At 38.7% G+C, this 21,057-nt stretch overlaps 1 protein-coding gene across 1 annotated transcript in view; it reads left to right on the top strand.

The window, feature by feature from the left end:
• The first annotated feature begins 7,455 nt into the window (after positions 1 to 7,455).
• LOC139979400 (uncharacterized) overlaps positions 7,456 to 21,057 on the top strand; it is a 30,782-nt gene continuing 17,180 nt past the window's right edge. Inside the window, exon 1 of the mRNA XM_071990162.1 lies at positions 7,456 to 8,028. Within this exon, the coding sequence (XP_071846263.1) occupies positions 7,687 to 8,028 (342 nt within the window). The 5' untranslated portion in view covers positions 7,456 to 7,686. The remainder of the gene's footprint in view (positions 8,029 to 21,057) is intronic.

Genomic DNA, 21,057 nt, shown 5'->3' on the forward strand with positions numbered 1-21,057 from the left:
TTTTATTGTGAACTTCTCCTTTTAAGTCGGATTGCAGCCAACTTGGTAGACAGTTGTTGGTTAATATCTGGTACACGTAGGCCTTAATTGTTTGGGACATCTGGACCTCAAAATACTTTCGGGCGCATTTTTGGGCCGGTGTTTCATTTCCACTTCCAATGCAGTTTGGAACACATTCTTTTGGCCCAAATTTGTGGGGTCCAATAGTTTTGGGATCATTTTGGCCCACATTTTTTGGGGCTCAATTTTTTGGGCAAATTGTTTTTGAGCCAGTTTGATTGGGACAAATATTTAATGGGACAATTTAGGCGCAAACTTTTATCGGGCCCAATTTTTTTTTGGAGCGGCCAAAATTCCACAACCTTACATCGGATTGTACCCAAACTTGGAATACAATTGTTGGTTAATAGCTCCCACATGTGACCCTAAATATTTGGGGCCAAAATTTTGTCGGGCCCATTTTGGAACCAAATTTTCTTATTGGACTTGTTTGTCTGTGCTAGCATTTACTTAACTATTGGAATGACTGGTATGGTACCTGACTATATGTGAAGTTGATACTATGCACATTCGTAAGAGACTGTCATATTGTATCATCAATTGAATATTTGGTGATGACATATACAATACATTTATGTTCCTTAAAGGCATTGAAGACTCGCCCCAAACCGCGTGCGGCCATCTGAAAAAGTTTAAGTTTCTGTTGCTTGTAAGTGACGTTTTGTTTGTGTCGCTACAAAATGCAGACAGTAATGAAACGTGATACCTTGTTATCTTTAGCTGGACCTGAGATGTCCATCGCTGTATCGTTTATACACTGTGCTGTGAGTATTGACCGCAGCTGTATGTACTGACTGTACACTAATGTCTAATTACCGACGGTAGCAAGCTGTGTGTGTGTATTTTCTGGGATCGATGGTGGTGTCTAACACTTCTGTTACACCTCATTCGAAACTAGGTCAGAATACAGGCATTAGACGTTTCTTTTTGCGCGGTCATAGTGCCCATTGGGCTGTTCTTTTTGTCTGTATTTCACAAGTTCACGCAGGACTCGAAGACCTCCACAGGGTTGTTATCTTATAGCCAGTGCCTATAGACATTCTGATATTACAAAGACATTGCAGTGACAAGTTCCAACGAATTTGCACAACTAGATTCTTAGGGAGATATTCACAAACAACACAGTCCAACCAACTGGACAATTTCTAAAAGTCAGTGGGTTGAGCGACTGCAGCATTGCTGCTCTAGTTAAGTACCAGAAGCCTTTTACAATTTGGTGGAGATCAAAGTTCATTTGAGGTCCGCAAGAGGTGAAAGTTTGGAAACACAAAATCTTAATGTAAACACGAATGAACTTGATGTTGAAACATTGTCCGCATAAGTGCAATAACCTTGCTGATAATGGTCTCAACCGACGACATGACATACCTCTCATGTTAAAATGATTTTATTAAAGCTGACACTTATTTAGCCGCACTCCAACTAAGACAACCTAAGAGGTATTGTAATTTACATGATTTCCCACATACGATATGATTTTCCGCTATGGTATTCTTTCAGAGCTACCGTACTATATGCAATGACTGACTCGGTTATTGCGCAATAAAATTTCATGGAATCGTGCAACACCTTTAGATTGTCTTTCGTCATGGTTCCTGAACGCAACATATAGTCATTAGTCACTATAGTGCAATCGCAAAGTTCGCGAAAAATTCCAGATTTTCGCAACAAGCGAACTTCTTCCTTATGTCACCATGGAGGGTATTCCCATGATCCTGTAAATATTATTGATAATACGTAATTCACGAGAAGGGGCAAAACAGGTTTTGTAAAACTGGCGAACGAATGTTTGAATAGTTGGATTTAAAGACAAAAAATTACTTGCACGATTTAAATTGGCATTTTTTATCATCCCTGTTCAACTTCTCTTTAACATCTCTTTAAGCGGAGATAAACCTGCCTAAGCAAATGTATAGCGTTTACATAGCAGTGACTAGCGCAGGGGTGGGAAGGGGGCTGGGGTGAGAAATCCCTTTCCTCTGATCGTCAATCGGGGAAGATGGTTCAGTCGGTGGATTTTTGCATTCTGCCGGAGAACTTAGGACCACCTCTACGGGTGTATCCTCCTCAGTCAACCACCCTACCCCCTCCCCCTACAACCCCACACATTTATGACAATACCTTGTGTTTAGGAATAATTCTAACTTAAAGTCTATAGATTTACCTCAGAACGCACCATTTGACTTTTTCTTCTGGGGAGGCCACATATCCCCACACATGGGAACTGCCGAATTGGGTACAATAACCCCTCGTACGTACAGTTTAGCGTATGTAGCTACTTGTATTGACATGTATGCCCCAGAATGCACCATTTGGAGCTACAACTTTATTTTATCCGGTGGGGGGGGGGGCGCCTTTGGGTGCTCAAATAGGTCGGAGAAGGTATTGAGAATGTACAGATTACGTGCCGATGAATAAAGGAACTCTAGCTTTATTAAACAAGCAGCGCTCTTAATATTTAAATTCAATGAATCGTAAGTTTATTTTCTGTAGAAGTGGGGAAACGGGGGGGGGGGTAGTCATTCAAAAATATATGTGTGCCATCCAACAGAAGCTTTGCAAGTTGCATCTATTCTAAGAACTTCAAAGGAATCCGCTGTGCAATTGAAACCTTCATTGAGTCGAGATGTATACTTCGAGTGACCCAAACTAACTGATTATAGCATCTGAAATTGCAGAAGCACAATAATGTTATTTTTTCTCATGACTTTGTGGAATCAACTACCATCAGACTGAAACTTTCTGGCCCACTCATACGTCGAGAAGTTTCACCGAAATGGATTATCTAAAGTTTAGATGCAGACCGTGGCCTGCATGATCAGATGGTAGAAGTGAACTTGCATGTAGATTGAATAGTTACATACCCATAGTAAGACGCTTATAAAGCCCGTGGAATTCTGCCGAGCATTGATCGAACGCACCATGAGACGTGGGTCGGATCGGGTAGGGGAAGGGATGGGGGGCCGTGGAGGTAAGCCTTTCCGTGCATATTGTTCAGTGGCGTAGGAAGGTACTTTTGAGTGGGGGGGGGGCTGAAGACTGATGGCCGGCCTGGCGGAGGGGTCTAAGGGGAGGGGGTGTCCCCCTCCCCTTTGGAATTTTTTGCATTTCCAGGTAGCCTCAGATGCAATTTGGTGCAATATAGCACACTTCAACACCCACTCCATTTTGTAGACTTAATTTTGTATTTTCACCAGGCCTTAGATGCAATTTGGTGCTCCAAATGAGATTTTTTTCTCATTTGGAAATGAAAAAGGGGTTTTCTGACTTGCGAAGCGGGGGGCGGAATGATACTTCCGCCCCTCCACATTTTTCACTGGGGGGGCTGGCGCCCCCCCCCCCCCAGCCCCCCGGTTCCTACGCCCTTGATATTGTTCTTATCTGACCTTAAGTATACCACACACAAAATTATATCATGTACAATCGAAGCAAATATTTGGTGCTATGTGCCTAACACGAGATAGCCCTATATGTAAGAAGGAGCTTTTTGCACAAAAATCTCTATAAAGGAACAGACTGCTGTGTTGCCCGTCGGGAACGAATGACCCATGTACCAAGTAAGTTGGCATTCCATTTTATAAAGTTGACAAACTGTGCCAGCCCGCGAGTCAGGGACTTCAAGCAACCACATGATAAACATGTTTGATACCAACTAAATCACCTTTCGAGTTCCGTCGCAGATTCCGACATATTATTATGTACTTCTGATTCCGAAAATAAATGTGTCTGGTATATATATCATGATCAAAACCTTAACAGTTGCAAATTATGCTTTCAAATCATAAACAACTTACAAGTATCAATTTATATCATTACTGATTACATTCACGCTAAAATTTGTTCGCCACCAAGACTGTATCGGAAAACTGAATCCCGTATTCACCCTAAAAAATAATATTAACAATAACAACAGCCATAATAATAATAATACCAACAACAATAATAAATAGTAATTATGAAAATGAAAATGATAATTATGATGCTAATGATAATAATGATCAAAATGATGATAATGATCAAAATTTTGACTTAAAAAGTAAATGAAGAAGTTAAACTTTTGAGATAAAAAGTTGAATTTTGGTTTTTTCATCTCAAAATTTAAAAGTCAAAATTTCGAGGTAAAACAAATTTGAGATGAAAAGTCAAAAATTTGTGATGACAAGTCAAAATTTTGGAATGAAAAGTAATAATTTTGAGTTTTGAAGACACTTTTCTACTTTCCTATGTCCCTATTAAGCCACCGTACTCGGATGACTTTAATTACACGAAACATTTCACACTTGATCCATCTTTGGACGCGAAAGAGTAAACTATTCTTTATTCTTCGAAAATGCGAATTCTCAGACCCTGGCTTTGAATACGCACTATGTCTAGCCCGTAATTCACACATATGTTACGGTAATTTGCCCGCGGAGTAACTTCTTCGAACGGAACTTTTCTTGGTTCAGTGTACGTAGTACCAGTGTTATTTGTCTCCGTTTTTATTTTACATTGATTCATAAAGCTCCCAAGAAGCGAAATGCTGGTCAATCACTGATCAGTCCATATGTATATCCAGTGACGGTGCTACCCAGCAAACACAAAAGACGAAACGTTTTAATAACGTTTTAAAAACGTTTTTGTGTTTGCTGGGTATATACGAGGGGTGAGGTGGGGGTGGGGGGCGTGATGAGGGGGAATTCCTCCTGGTACTTATCCAAAATATGTAGAGCTAGGCTAATCGTTTGTATTAGAAAATAGCTTCCAACGAAGTGCATTAGACTGGATGCATTCGTTCTTCTTCCACCCCATCCGCCTATATTATGTCAGTCAGTAAACACAGCTGCCAAAGGGATGCATCATGCATGATTGTGGTGCATTTATTTATATCTGTCATGCAGTTATCAAAATTACCATACTTTTGTAGCCAAAATGATAGCACCATTTAGCGTCTTAAGTCATTGTACTTGAAGGAAAATTCCAATAGGAGAGGGGGCAATAACGAGGAATAATGTCGGTAGCAACTTACAGACTATTACGTGGATCTTAGTGAAGTAGTTGGGAAAAAAATGACGATCGCTGATTCGAAGGCGGGGTTTTCGAAGGCGTGTGCGTGTCAGCGGAAGTTGGGTGTCTACATGCGGGGGTCGCTTAGGAGCCCTGTTGATGACTTGGTGCCAAGTGCAGTTTAGAGAAAGTGACAGGTAAAGGGTCTCACACCTCACTCATGAACCTCACTCTTGAAATTCTATAGCAACACCGCTGGGCATATAAACCTTCCGTACATTCGAACGAGTATGGAAGAACCATGGCTTTAGCAGCGATACCTGGCTACGTGCAAACAACCTCTCTAATAAAACAACACATTTGTTCATGATATAGAAATTGTAGCTGCCGCTCGAATTATTCACTTGAGTGTTGCCAAGTTCCACACAATTATAGCGTATACAGTGAACTCATCCGACGCATGCTGAATATGAGGCGCATGTTGTGTATCAGTGGTTTGGTCAACTGTATTTATATAAAGGGAGAAAGTCTTACGATTCCTTGCTACCTGCAAGGAATAACACACAGGCAGTACAAGCATAATGATCCCGAGCTAAGTACCGTATATATATATATATATATATATATATATATATATATATATATATATATATATATATATATGAACAATACCATATCAGTTTGTTCCGGGGAGGGGAGGGAGGGGGAGGCGGGACGGACACATACTGTGGGTCATATTGATGTAGGTTTCATTTACTGCAAGTGGTGGTGAAGAGCCACGGCCCTTGCCTTATATAGTGACTCTGCGGATAAGAAGCCTGAGCCAGGGAAAGGTCGTCATAGGATATGTATTTTCCGAGTGACGGTCTGTAAAACTTTCCAAACCTTGACACGTAAACTAACCTTTCACATCGTGTAGATGGGGAGGGGTGCAGCTGATATTGACGTACGGAGTATGGACGCGGGACGCAGTGGCGTAGGAAGGTACTTTTGAGTGGGGAGCTGAAGACTGATGGCCGGCCTGGGGGAGGGGTCTAAGGGGAGGGGGTGCATTTCCAGGTGGCCTCAGATGCAATTTGGTGCAATATAGCACACTTCTACACCCACTCCATTTTGTAAATAATTTTGCATTTTACACCTGGCCTTAAATGCAATTTGGTGCTCCAAATGAGATTTTTTTCTCATTTGAAATGAAAAAGGGGTTTTCTGACTTGCGAAGCGGGGGGGGGGGGGGCGGAATGATACTTCCGCCCCCATATTTTTCACTGGGGGGCTGGCGCACCCAGCCCCCGGTTCCTACGCCCTTGGCGGGGCGGGTAGGGAGGGGTTTAGGAAATGGGCATATCCCTGATACCATAGTGACATTCATATAGCTATATGTATTGTGCAACCAATCGATATTTGGTTCTCTATTCGAAATTTGGCAACAGTATAACCTATAGTTTCTGTCTCTACCTGTATTTCACTACTTATGGACAAAGAAGGGCCTTCACGTTTAACGTTTAGGTGGCCTTCGTCGTTCCTGCATATGATAACACGGCTTTGTTAAAGAAAGGTTGCCATTTTGTTTCCGCTTGTTGTGTAAGCATATTCCTTTATATTCCAGTTAAATGATTAACAAATCAATGTATTTACCCATTTCATTTGTAAGGGGAGGGGAGCAACATTTCTGACAGAAGGAATTAGAACTACGTAACCTCCCGTCCCAGCCCCTGCTGCCCGATTACGTCATCATTGAATTAACATCATCAGCTAGGCCCAAATGTGCCTATTCCTGTACCATCACTTCTCAAAAGAACATATAGCCAAGTTTCCCGTTAGAACCTTCCAACAAGTTCATCAAGTTGGATGTGAGGTGACCAGCTATGAATTCTAACTATTAATAACATAATCATATCATGAAAAAAAATACTAGTTTTCCAGGTACTAATAGAGCATTTGCCGTGCGAGCAGATTAACACATGATTCCACATTAACACGCGCATGGCCATAGTATTAGCAAACGTGATACCACACGATATTGCACTGTTGTTAGCCGGAAGATAGTTCAACAACAATCTTTGTTAGCAAGTCGTGGTCTGCCCACCAATGGAAGGGCATATAACAGTATTTTGTACACAATAACAGGCTGCTTCAAGCCGCTTCAGGTTAACACAGATAATGCGACACCAGATTCCCCTGTAAAGTTACTGTCACGAATGTGATAATGTGAACCTTAACTTTAAAGTAAGCAATTATAGTTCGTTTAATCCTAAAAATCCAACAGACTAGCCAAAAAAAGATACTTTATAAAAAAAGTAAGTTTCACAAACTGGATCAAGGTTGCCTAAAAAACGTATTTGTTGAAAGGAAATTCTTCTACATCCTGATCACTTGTTGCTTTCAGGATTTTGGTCAGTGTAGTATCTGTGTGCGTAGGAGACGAGCTGTCTGATAATGACTCAGTAGAAGTTCTAATTGAAACACTATCGTAATCTCCTGTATACAACTAGAACTGTACGTTGTAACTTAACTGCATGTTCGATTCACAAACTCAGTTTCTACAACGGCAAAGTTGGAGTAGGAACGAGGAAGATCTCAACGAAAAACGAACATGTTACTAACTTAAAAGTTTCCACATTTAATGGTTTACAGTGGCCGATGACAGCCGTCCAGATGCCTAGTACAATCAATATGCCGCAAAATCCGAACGTTATGGGGGACTATTTACACTTGCCTGGTGAGTTGAGAGGAAATGGGAGAAATATGCACTACCTTGTTCGCCATCAGAACTCTCGACGTAGGTACAACCATCACCAAGAGCAAAGTCTTCCTCAGGAACAGCGAGAAAGAGAAGTACTTCACCAAAGACATTTAGAAAATAAAAGCAAAAAGAAGTATAATAACAGTAAGCAGTCAACAGGCGAAACCATCGGAGTCGGGCAAGTGAAGGTAAAGAGTGAAATGGCTTGTGGTCCATCTGACCCAAACAGGAATAACACGGTAAGTGTTTGGGACCCTGACTTAGTCCAACGGTTTTACCATTGGGTGACATAACAGTCGGTTTAATGGTCAGTGAGTCCTAAGCCAGACAGACCCATCTGACTCATTCCTTGAATTATTGGAATATTATCTAATATATATTCTCATAAACTAGTGACTTTCAAGCCAACAAAGAGTTTGTCTGGGTTCAGTGAAACTTCTCAGCTATCAAAAGTATCCATATCATTTCTTCTGTTGAGTTACCTGTGGTAATTAGAATCCTGTTTTAAATACCAGGCATTATTAGTAACATTTCTGTACTATTACTGGCTATGGTTCAGCCGAACAAAAGCCAGATTGTGATTGTGTGGGTAGGCTAGGCATAAATCCGAGTTAAACACTTTAACTCGGAAGTTGGTTCTGCTTTGGCTCTATAAAGTGTATTATTAGTGGATCACCACTTGTAACGTTGGTGGAATGGCTATTTTAGCCGATGCCATTTGATAGGGCTAAGGTTATGTCAAACTTAGTGATCACACTAAAGCTTTGCAATGGCAAGTGGTCGTCGTTACCCAAGTCTTTGGCCAAGCCTACCTACTGTACAGTTATCAAAGATTCTAGAGAAGGGAAGGTACTGGACACATTACGTAAAATGTAAAAACTGCAATGGGTGCTCATGAGAAAGAATGCCACCATGTTCCTGACAGGTAAAACCCTGGCAAGTTGTACAGAACCTTTAGACAAAAGATTAAAGATGTGATGTTTTTCAACAAATTTAAAAGGACAATTGAAACACTACATAAATCTTACCTACAGGTTTCCAGAAATAGCAAAGGGGTAAAGCATCTAGTAGCTACACAAAAAATGTACAACATTCTTTGGTGGCCCAAATTATACAAAGTTTGAAATGCTTGTTGTATTTCATAACTGTCTAGATTGTCATTCATTGTTCATTGTGGTGAAAATAAAATGTGCAGTTTCTCATGTTGTTTGGTACGTACTTAATTTGTCTATTCTAATCTGTCTAAACTTTGAATTTAATAATAATTATTACTGTAAACTAGTAACAAAGAATCATTCATAGATACTGAAAAGAGAATTTGGTGGTAAAAAGGGAACCAAAATTTGGCATTTAAATTGGGTTAGTTTTGCGATCATTTTCCTCCTAAATTCAATATTTATTTTCAGTAACCAGCTTGTTACATTTGTAATTCCAAATTGTTGATGAAAATGCATGTACCTGTTTGACCTGTGTAACTACATTCCAGAAGATATTCTGGCAGCTTAGGTTGATTTATTTGATAATGCTGGAAAGTTTTTGCAGATCTATTTTACCTTGTAAACATGAAAACTGAGAATTGGTTGGTATGTTGATTCTCCTTGGTGAGTACTATAACCCTATGGAAATTGGTTGAGTTCAAAGGTCATTGAGGTCAACAAAGTTCAAATTCTGGAAACTGTAAACAGGATGATAAGTCAAAACAGCTTGGTTGAACTTTGCACATGGTATGTTGATCCCATACACTGAGTGCAAGTAGCTTGTGGAATTGAGGAGGTCAAAGGTCAGCAGTAGGCAATGTATGAAAACACGATATGCAAAGAGTTGAACTTGGTTGAACTTTTGTAGCTTGCCTTTGTGAGTGCAAGAATCATAATAGAATTGATGGAGAATTGATAGAACTTTTGAAAACCTAGTGAATTCAATAACTCCAGAAGAGAAGCATTAATGAATTTCATGCTTTGCATATAATCCACCTTAGTACAAGAGCTACATGTATGTATTGTGTGTTGTTTTCTATGGAAGTCGAAGTCTGAAAACTGTGTAAACACATTAATTCAGAAGTTCAGATTAATTAAACTTAATACTTGGAATGTAGATCTGCCTTGGTCAGCACAATAATGCTATTGAACTTAGCGTAGGTCATTTCAGTTCAATGCCCAGGGGTAAATTCTGAAAACCCTATAAACCGGGTAACTGCAAACATAAAGCTTGTATGAACTTTGTATTTGATTGGTACTGTAGGCCTGCATTGGTGGATGAACCTTGTTGATAAGAAGTTTCACAAAAGGTTTGCGTTTAACACCGAAATTGGCATTTTTCACGATCGCAAATTACATACAGTTTTCAAAATAATATATATTTCCATTGTGAAACTAAATGCAGTGTTACCTAAATTGTTAACTACCAAAAATTTGTGGTACCTTTCTCTGTATGTTGCTGCATCAGTTGATATAGATTATCCCACATTGGTGTGCACAAATTGATGAATATTAATGGCTCACCAGTCACCACACTATGAATATGTTTGGGCATCGAACCATGAAACGTTCCCGTTTTCTGGTTCAATTTTATTTTAGGTATAGTCGATGTGTTACTTGTATCGTTGTTCTCCTACTCCAAAGCTAGGCTAGGATGGTAACATAATGATGCCAATATATACATATTGTTCTTTAGCCTGCCCCACCCCACTCTGCCCATTTGGCATATAATTTGTTACGTTACAAAATGCATGTTGTACGTAATTTTTGCAGTGCTGTACTTTTTTTTTTTTTTAACTTTTTTTTATGATCATTCCAACAAGAGTCCAAACAATGTACAATTCATAATAACATCTACTTTATGACCAATAGTGCTGTACTTGATACAGGTACAGTACTGCATTAACAATAACAGTAGTGCACTGTACTGTAGCCAAATCTTAAAGTTAGGACTCAGCCGCATTTGGCGCCTTTCTTATTTTTTTACAAGATATTGATCATTGAAAGTTGAAATTCTAATAATTCTTCAATTAGCGAGTAATAAGCCATTCCTTCATTACGAATAAACATCAAAAGAGTGGGCTAGACATTGGTAATCTTACAGTACTGTATGACTTTTCAGTGCAAAATCAATCATCAAAACTTGCAAAAGACCAATATTATAGTTCTGAAAGTTACGACCAATTTTTTTCAGTCCGTCATACAAAAGAATATTCCACTAAAAACTAACGACCGTTTTTGTATGAATTCCTTTGCTGAAAGCAAAAGGAACACTGCAGTCATGATGCCTTGTGTATGTGTGTGTGTTTATGTGATGCCTTTGCATTGTAAACACGATAACTCACGGTTATTCAAAAGTTGGATGAACTTCAAACTTTGTATATGTATGAGTTCTTGGCTGCTATTGTTTTGGCTGGATCAAAAGTCATGCTAGGTCACCAGAGGTCAACCATGGCATTGGGGGCTACGAAACAGAAAGGTTCATCCAGGTACCGTTCAACCATATTTGAAGAAAATGGGCCCAGTCATTAAGGATGAGATTTTGACACAAAATTGCACTATAAATACACATTTAACCACATGACCTTTGGCCTCGGTACCCATGGCAACCACATATTTTGATAGTATTGTACTTGACAATTCCATAATACCTATAAGGTTGCATGTCAAGTCAATGTTCCCTATTGGAATTATAGCAAAAATTTGATTTTCACTAAATTTGAACTTTGACCTTTGGTTCGAGGGGCCTGCACGACACAAGGGTTTGCCCTGGGATACCTTCCCACTGAAAGACAATCGGGGGGCTTCAGGGCAGGCAAGTTTGACTCAATATAAGACACACACAGTGACCCGTGCACACACATAGACACGTTTTGACCAATCCCTCCATCATGGACTTCCGGCCACCCTGGGGTACTGCACCATGGGTGACCCCCGAGAGTAGCTACTCAGGAAAATGAAGCATTACCATGTTAACTGTTGCCATGGCAGTTGAAAGCTGTTTATGGCCCAATTGGCAAAGGAACTACAATATCTCATCCTCCCTATGAGAATGATGAGTTAATGAGTAGGCCTGTACCACATTTTCATGAATTAACATAAATTCCATTACACATATTCTCAAGCTCAGCTGCTTCCTGACTAAAAATGGCAATATTACAGTAATACCAATAGTTAAAATGATGTTTCCAACTAGTCAGTGAAAGGAGAATGCTCTGCGGACAGCTTGAAGTTTTAGAACAGCTACCACACATCTAGGATTTGAAGATTGCTAAATCTTACACAGCTAATTCCCCACTGAGATTGATTGGTTGGCAAACATTACATACGTGCAATCTAGGTTTGCTTGTTGAAGTTTGCCGAGGTACCACTTTTCATAAATAATTGTATTCTGCAAAATTTTTGCAATGTCTTTGTGTGCGCTAGCAAAGGAACTGATAAATTGGGGTTTAGCTAGATCCATTGAGTCATTCACCAAAGTGTTAAGCATTATGTATCTTCTAGCTGCCAAACCAACAATTCTACTTGCCAGTGGCGAGTTGGCCTGATGTCTATGTTGGTGAAAGAACCTTGTTATCAACATTAGTCGAGTAGAAAAATGTGACAAGGAATCATTAAGCATTTGGCATGTTTCCTGGTTAGAACTTGAAGGAATCTGAGGAAGCCGGCAATGGCCCTGGAGCAGGTCATCAGGGCTCAGTGACAAACATTAATACCAATATTTGTAAGCGTTTATGTAGTAGATTGAAACCCTATCTCTAACCCTAAACTCTACTGGGGTTCATAATGTGGAAGAGAATATGAGCTGTAGGGGCCTTAGACGAAAAATAACACTAGAGGAGGCCCCTGTGTCACATGACCTGCTCCAAGTGAAGACAATTCAATAAGGAAATGGAGTCAAGATTCACTATGCAACAGGTCAAATGTGTCCTTGAAAATTGAAGCAACTGTATGGGTTATAAAATCCTAGACATACAGCATAATTAGAGAGAACAAAGGTTACATTTTAGAATGCCAGTCAATCTTCTTACAGAAAAGTGCAACCTTACATCACCACTAAATCACTAGTAGCAGCTCTTTGGTAAAACATTGTTTATAGTTATTGGCATAACAGAATGAACAGGTGCTTAAACCCATCAAAACTACATGCTTTGCAAAACCTGTTACAAAAGTACGTAGGTGAGGTTGAGCGGATCATTCAAATATAAGGTTGCAATAAATAATCAAATGTAAAAATGTCATCAACTGGTAAGTGTAAATTTTGGAGTTCAAAGTAAATTTAGTTATAACACTGGCATGCATGGAAATTGCAGTACTGGTATCTTGAGTACAGTGGGTCTGCTGATCGTGCAGTAGATCTACTGTGCTATAGTAATGGAGAATGGCTTACTGTACAGTAAATGGATTTACTTGAGTGGGGTCGGGTGCTATAGTAATGGAGAATGGCTATCGTTTGTATTCACTAGAGTGGGTTTTTTGCTATATAGTGAATGGAGAATGACTTATATTACTGTACATGGTGCTATAGTAATGGAGAATGGCTATCGTTTGTATTCACTAGAGTGGGTTTTTTGCTATATAGTGAATGGAGAATGACTTATATTACTGTACATGGTGCTATAGTAATGGAGAATGACTATCGTTTGTATTCACTAGAGTGGGTTTTTTTATATATAGTGAATGGAGAATGCCTTATAGTAGATGCATTTACTGTTGCTATAGTAATGGAGCATGACTTCCAGTAGATGTATTTACTTGAGTGGGGTCTGTTGCTATAGTAAATAGAGAAAAGCTATCGTTTGTATTCACCAGAGTGGGTCATCTACATATAGTAAATTCAGAATGACTTTCAGTAGATGTATTTACTTTAGTGGGCCTGCTGCTATACTAGTAATGGAGCTTGGCTATAATGTGTATTCACTTGGGTGGGTCTGCTGCCACAGTAAATGGAGAATGAATATTATTTGTTCTTGTGAGTAGATCTGCTGCTGTATAGTATCTGTAAATGGTGAAAACTGCTACAGTACAGTATGTTACTGTTGGTATCAAAATATAATCAACTGGTTTGTACTGTATGTAAAGAAACTTGCCACGTATGTAATAGACTTGACTCTGTACTGTCACTGTGCAGTTAGTTGCATAAGTGTTACTACAGTAGTGTTAAACCCTATGCATTCTTCCAAAGTTATAAGAAGCCAAACAGATCTGTGAATACTAGAGAGGCTTTAACTACTGTATGTTGAATCTTTATGCTCTCTTGAGCTAAACTACTGAAATTTCAAAGTCCACCTTTTGTAAGTCAGCTAACACCAGTAGCTGGAAGCCTGGAAAGATCCTGTTTGTCAGTGTTTGGGGATTCTATCGCAGGTAATTACATCATGTACATGCACAGTAGTAGAACTTGATTGCTAAGCGTTTGGACAGTTTCATACACATTGTGTTCACTAGTAGGCTGCCATTCGGTGGTGCACATATACATATGCTATGTGTTGTAGATTGTTATTTCTGGTGTTTGCTGAAAGGACTCTCTCTCCAGAAATAATCCAGGAGTTGTTTGAAACTCTTACCTTACCATAGACAGGTTACATGCATGGTCTATAATATATACATTTCAAACACATATTTTTTTAATTCTCTGTATCATTGTTAGTATATACTTGCAAAATATGTTAAAATGGCATTTTAGGTTGATATTAAATGAAGTGTTAAGATTTCATATCAAGGAAGTTTTTTTTGTGAGCTATTCTGTTTTTATGAGAAACTTGTGGTTGGTGCTACAATTGTTTTTATGAGACACTTTCTGTTGGTGTTACGATTAATTTTAATGAGACACTGTTGGCCCTACCATTTATTTTTATAAGACTCTTGCTGGTGGTGCTACCATTGATTTATGAGACACTTTCTGTTGGTGTTACGATTAATATTTATGAGACACTGTTGATGCTACGATTATTTTTATGAGACTCTTGCTGGTGGTGCTACCATTGTTTTTATGAGACACTTTCTGGTAGTGCAACGATTCATTTTTATGAGACACTGTTGGTCCTACGATTATTTTAATGAGACTCTTGCTGGTGGTGCTACCATTGTTTTTATGAGACACTTTCTGGTAGTGCTACGATTAATTTTCTTTAGACACTGTTGGTGCTAGGATTATTTTAAATAACACTCTTGCTTTTGGTGCTACAATTGTTTTTATGAGACACTTCTGTTGGAGCTACGATTAATTTTCTTTAGACACTGTTGGTGCTAGGATTATTTTTATGAGACATTTTCTGTCAGTGCTACAATTATTTTATGAGACACTTTTTGTTGGTGCTACAATTTTTTTTATGAGACACTTTCTGTTAGTGCTATGATTATTTTTTATGAGACATTGCTGGTGCTACACTTGTTTTGTTTGCTACTTTTCTTTTTGTTGATGCGATTCCTTTCGATGCAACAGTTGCTTCTATGCTACAGTTGTTTTATTCTGATGTCTTTGATGTTGTAATTGCTGTTAATGGGCATTCAACTTGGTGCAGCAGCCAGCGGGGTAGGAGTGATGACCAGCAAATGTTTTTAAAAGTCATCTATATATTTCCCCATCTTTCCACCTCCATTCCATCCATTCACTTCCACACCACCAGGGCTCAAATTTAACGGTCGTCCGGTCGTCTGAGATGACCAAAAATCATGTCGGACAACCTTAAACCCTTCTTAGGTCGTCCGACGGACGACTAGCTTATTTGACGCAAGTCTTCAACACTTGGAAAAAAACTTTGGAAAATCCCTATACTGTAACTTAAAAATAAAATCCGCCCCCAAAAAAGTTATAATAAGTAGTTGGTAAATTGCCCTCCTTTCATATTAATAAAACGAAATAAATAAATTATATTTTGGTATGTTCCGTAATGAGAGGAAAATCCTACACTTTAGCTGTATGCACACCCCTTCGCATCGCCAACTGGCAGTTAGCATGTTTTTTATTAGTAAAGACAGAATGTGCATAATTTATGCACTAATGGTTACGTTCAGTACAGTATACTTTGTACGCTACAGACCCTGGTGGCTGTGAGCACGCTTGCTTTCTACCTCACTGCCGTATGCACATATGACAAGCTAGCTGGAGTACAACGTGTATGCAGTACAATACTGTGCATACATGTGGTCCATGCGGCATGCTTGTCTACAGTATGTTGCTGCAATGTGCATGCTGTATACCCAGGCTTCCCCTCTGGAAGTTACCGGAAGCGTTTACGGAAATCATTTTTCACTACCAGAGAATTCCCGCAACCCAACATGATTACTGTAACCATGAACAGTGCCATACACCACGTAAAACGTCTATAACACTACACTTCAGTTCTGTCCAAGATTTTCGCAAAGTCGATCTCCGTACGTCTAGTCACAAAGAGTAAGACTTAAGCCACAGGCCGATTGACTAGGCCTGCCCATCCTAACGTTAGGGTACTCACCTACAAGGCTATATTGATACATTGTAGTATTACTTACGATTGGCTCTTGCGCAAGGTGCGCCAGTTTGTAAATCCAAGCGCTTTCATTTGGACAACCAAAAAATTCTGCAGACAACCAAATATGAAGGCAAGGTTGTCAGAAGGATAAACATTAAAATTTTCTTTAAAGTGAGCCCTGACCCCAAACATTCATTCTCTCCACCCACTTTGAAGTCCTTGTTGAACAGGTTGCTTTACTACAGTACATGTATTGTCTCCATATATGATTTTTTAAACACTGCAGCTTTGTAAAAGCTATCCTGGCAATGATGATCATACAATCAGTACAAAGGATTAAGGTGTTTTTAACCTTTCTTGGCTTTTCTTACTATAGGTAAGACACGTACTACCTCATATAATCTGTTAATAGTAGTCGTACAGGTTATATAGCAAACAGTTCAGACACTACTAGTGTATATATATAGCAGGTGTGGTGCACTCGTGGCATTTGGATCCTTAGGTTGTTTCTAAGTCAGATTACAGAACAACTTGAACTTTTCCACATGATTTTGTGTTTGTCATAAACTATTATTCTTTAAATGGCCAGCAGCCAATGGAATTTAAATGTCATGACGAGATTTGTGCCAAACTATCAAAACATTTGGCTATCTTATCAGCTGACTATCAAGTCACATTATGTGGAATGTCTCATTGGAAACAGTAACTGTAGTTACTGACAAACCCACAAATGCTCTGTATTTCCTTAATTTACTAAAAGCTGATAAAACAGGTTTGTAGTCAATGAATGAGGTTGTGTGTTACTAAACAATCTCTGTTTCCACATTCTCAAGTTCTGATGTTTATTGATAACGTCTCCAAAGCTGATCGCTTTAGTAATTGTTTGCTTCTTTCAAGTATTGACTCTTTTAAAATTGTTGTCAGGTCGATGTGAAACCAATAACTGGTCAAATAGCTCTCTTTTCGCTCATTTCTTGGAGAATTGTTGCCTTTTCTTTCCTTTGCTCTGAAGCTTAATAAGCTTGGGAAATTTCTTCTGTTGCTACACGTCATTGCAATGTAGGTTGGTTCATCAAACAATACTGTAGAGCAAGAGAAGCTATATGCTCAAGGGATATGCCCAACAACACCTACTTGTGTGACTGCATATATTTCAGTGACTGCATTATGTGTGCCTGGATATTTCATCTATAACACAGGAAAAGCACTGCATACTTTGTTTGATGTGTAGTGCCAGGTATTTATAATTTTTTGTATGTATTAGTGGTGGAGAGGGTGTGGATTAGGGAAGGGGGGGGGGAAGATTTGGAAGCAGACAGGAAGGAAAGTGGAAGGGGACAAGGGGACAAGGGGAGGGGCTTTAAGCTGCTTGAGGTATCTTTTGGAATGGATGGCGGTCAAAGGTCAGTGAATGGGTAAAAGCAAACAAACTGACTCATTGACAATACCATTAATTGTACTTTGTGTCATCATATGTTAAGGTCACTCGGTAATATGTACAATAATGTTGGAAAGCCTGTTATTTCTCATCAGTTATCACTGTACCTGAGCAAGTGTTAAATTGGTTTTTGATTCCTTCCTGTAGGCCAAAAGGAATTCATGTGAGGGTGAATTTATGTGTATATGTATGTGCTCATAATATGTGAACTTCATACTTGGTATTTGATTCTAACTTATTGAATACAAGAACAGTGTATAGTATATTATTTCTGTGAAGGTCTAAGGATGGTCATGTGAGGTCAACAATTCTTGGTCAAAGTCTGCAAAGCTTGTGAACACAGTAACTCAAAAAGTGAAGGTTGGATGAACTTCACACTATGCATACTGTATATAGATTCACGTAAGTGAGTACGAGAAGTCTTTTCTGTGGAAGTCAAAGGTCGTTGATGTCAGCAGAACAAAAGTCTGAAAACCTTGTCTGAAAACATTATAGGTTGATCCAAAAGGAAGGTTCATACTTTGTATGTGTGTCCACCTTAGCAGGTGGAAGAACTCTTTCTTGTTTTCTGCGCAGGTATATGGCATTTGGGGTCAATGTTTGAAAACATTTTAAATAATGTAAGTAATCTCAAACAAAGTAAAAGTTGGATGGATGGTTCCACTGTATGGACTAGAACGACCCTTCTGGTTTTTGTGGAGGTCGTTTGAGGTTAACAGAAGTCAAAAATCTGTGCTCTAAAATTATAGCTGGAATGAGCTTTGAACTTTTTTTCTTAAGACACTCTATATGTTGATTCAACATAGTGAGTGCCAAAGCCCTTTTGTTTTCTCTGAAGGTCAAAGTTCATTTGAGGTCAAGCGAGAGTATGATAACCTTGTAATTTACTGCACTCCTCATATGAATGCAAGAACTTAGATGATGATGATGATGATGATGTGAAGCCAGCAATGGTCAAAGCTTAAAAACTTGTCTGACAGTGTTACATTACTGTTAATATTCCTAAGTGAAATGTGGCAAGGAATCACAAAGCCATTTGGTTTTCTAGCTCGATCCTACATTTTGTGTTGAAGAACTTGTCAAAGATGTATAAGATGCAAATTCAACGCTCAAAGGTTAAAGGAGAAAGATAGAGTACATGGAAACATGATTACTTTAAGCCATCAAATGTCTATCAGGAATGATGCAAGTATTAACATATCTAGGCAAAATTTACCATTTGGAATGAATTTATGTTGTGCTTTGATTGGATCACATCTAACTATGAACAGCCAAATGGTTATGACCACACACAAAGTGAGAGGTATCCAATTGTGTACAAGTATGTATGAACAGATGTTCTACTGTATGTGGATCCACCCCCTCATATGGGAAGTACTGCGCGCTTAATTTTTAGAAGAATAGTCGAGATATTTCATGTCGATTGATAAATATCCCGGTGACGTCACATGTTTGTGCTGTTTGAAACTTTTGGGGCTTGTGGTAAGTTTCAAATGTCATTGCCTCTCAACCTGTAAATCAGATTCAAGTTGTATACATAGTTTGGTGAAAGTGTTGTATGTTTCTGGTTATCTGTTATTAATATGACAAAAACTTTGGAGTATTTGTAATGGCAGTGAATGCTCTCCTTGAAGTAATATTTGGAGTTCTACAGTCATGGGCTCTTATGTATTGTAGTATTATAGCATGTACCCTTGAGCCTGGTAGTTGATGAAGCTCCTCGGTATGTGTTTTGTTATACATATGTAGCTTTCTTACCATACTACAAATGTCAAGGTCTTTCCCACTGTTCTTTAATACAAAGCAAGCATGGACAGAGTTACAAAGAGTTTAATCCATAGAAGCCCGTTTATTGCTGACTGATTTGCATTGTTTGGCCCTGTCATATGATATTTTTCTATGTCCTACAGTATTGATACTGTGCTATTCTCTCAGCATGGTACAGTACAGTATGTGTGCACAGAGCAAACTTTGCAACGTGAAAGTGGGAGAGTTGCTTCAAAAGTTTGAACCAACTTGTGTAGGTGTGTTTTGAACTAATAATTCACAGCCAGAGGAAAGGTTTTTGTTGAAAATTAAAGCTGATTTGTTACTATGTACTGTAAGTCATGAATGCCATGAATTTTGAGAGTTATTACAGAAACATTCATTTTTGGTTTTCTTGTAATATTTTCCAATGTTGTATATAGTTTTGATTACTCATCAATTTGTGTCTTTCTTTTCTACTTATAAACATATTGATGAAGTTTTCAAGTAACATAATGTCTCCTGTCATATACAAGTTAGCAAAATTTTACATTTGTTAATGACAATTTTGAAAGCATAGTGAAATTCTTGAGAAATCTGTCAGAACTTTATCAGATAGACCTCAAGACTTAGCCTTGTCCTTCAACTGTTTTGTAGTTGTATGAACCTACTCTACAAGCTGGCTTTACAGTATGTGCTCGTACTGGTGCCAATTTGCACTACCCACATTCTCTGCCATTCCAAATGTTGCTCTCATTTTGCAGGGCCCCTCCCCTTTACTTTAATGGATAATAAAAATATTGGATGGCAATCAAGATCACTAATTCAGCATTAAATCAAACTATGCCATAACAATATAGATTGAGGAACCATTACTTATTGTTCCGCTTCCTTCACTTCATTTAGTATTCACTACTACTTCATGTTATTTGTAAACATTTGAATACATGTTGTGAAAACAAAATAATTGAAACAGTACTTACTGTCAGGCTTATCTGAGCAAACTACTCTCCATCTGCAGTGAACTATATAATGATAGCAACAGCCAATCAAACATGCAAATAAGTGTGTTCTGTAAGATTCTAATACTATAAGACTTAGATGTTTGTCTTTTTCTGAAGTTGCACAGCTCACACATGATATACAAATGTGGGACTAACGTTTACAATGTTAAGTCTCCTATTGATGTATGTATACTCATTACTCCTGTTGTTTGTAGTTATCGTTTTGGTCAAACAGGATGCCGCAAGTACTAAACATTGACTTGAAGATGGCCAACGCATACATCACTTCTGAAATAAAGAATTAAGAAAAAAGAAATTATGCCATATTGCAGCCATAGTAGCCCAGAGCAGCAGCTAGCTACAGTAAAGCTTGCTGGTAGTAACAGATAGCTACTACACTGAGTTGCTTTGTGTATGTGGTACTGATTAGCAGGCTACTTACTGTAGACTCTCCCCACAGACTTCAGATCGCTAGAGTTGTCTGCTGGAATTCTAGGAAAGAATTCTGATGTGAACTTTATAACTCAACTCTGAGGATCAGGGATATTTTTTCACAATGAAGTGATTGCTATGGGTGACATTGAGAACTGATTTCAACAGAAGAGATCAGTAAGTTAATAGTGTGTTCAAAACAGGATAATAAGTATCA

Source organism: Apostichopus japonicus, chromosome 14 (genome assembly GCF_037975245.1).
Source record: "Apostichopus japonicus isolate 1M-3 chromosome 14, ASM3797524v1, whole genome shotgun sequence".
NCBI classification, from domain to species: Eukaryota; Metazoa; Echinodermata; class Holothuroidea; order Aspidochirotida; family Stichopodidae; genus Apostichopus; species Apostichopus japonicus.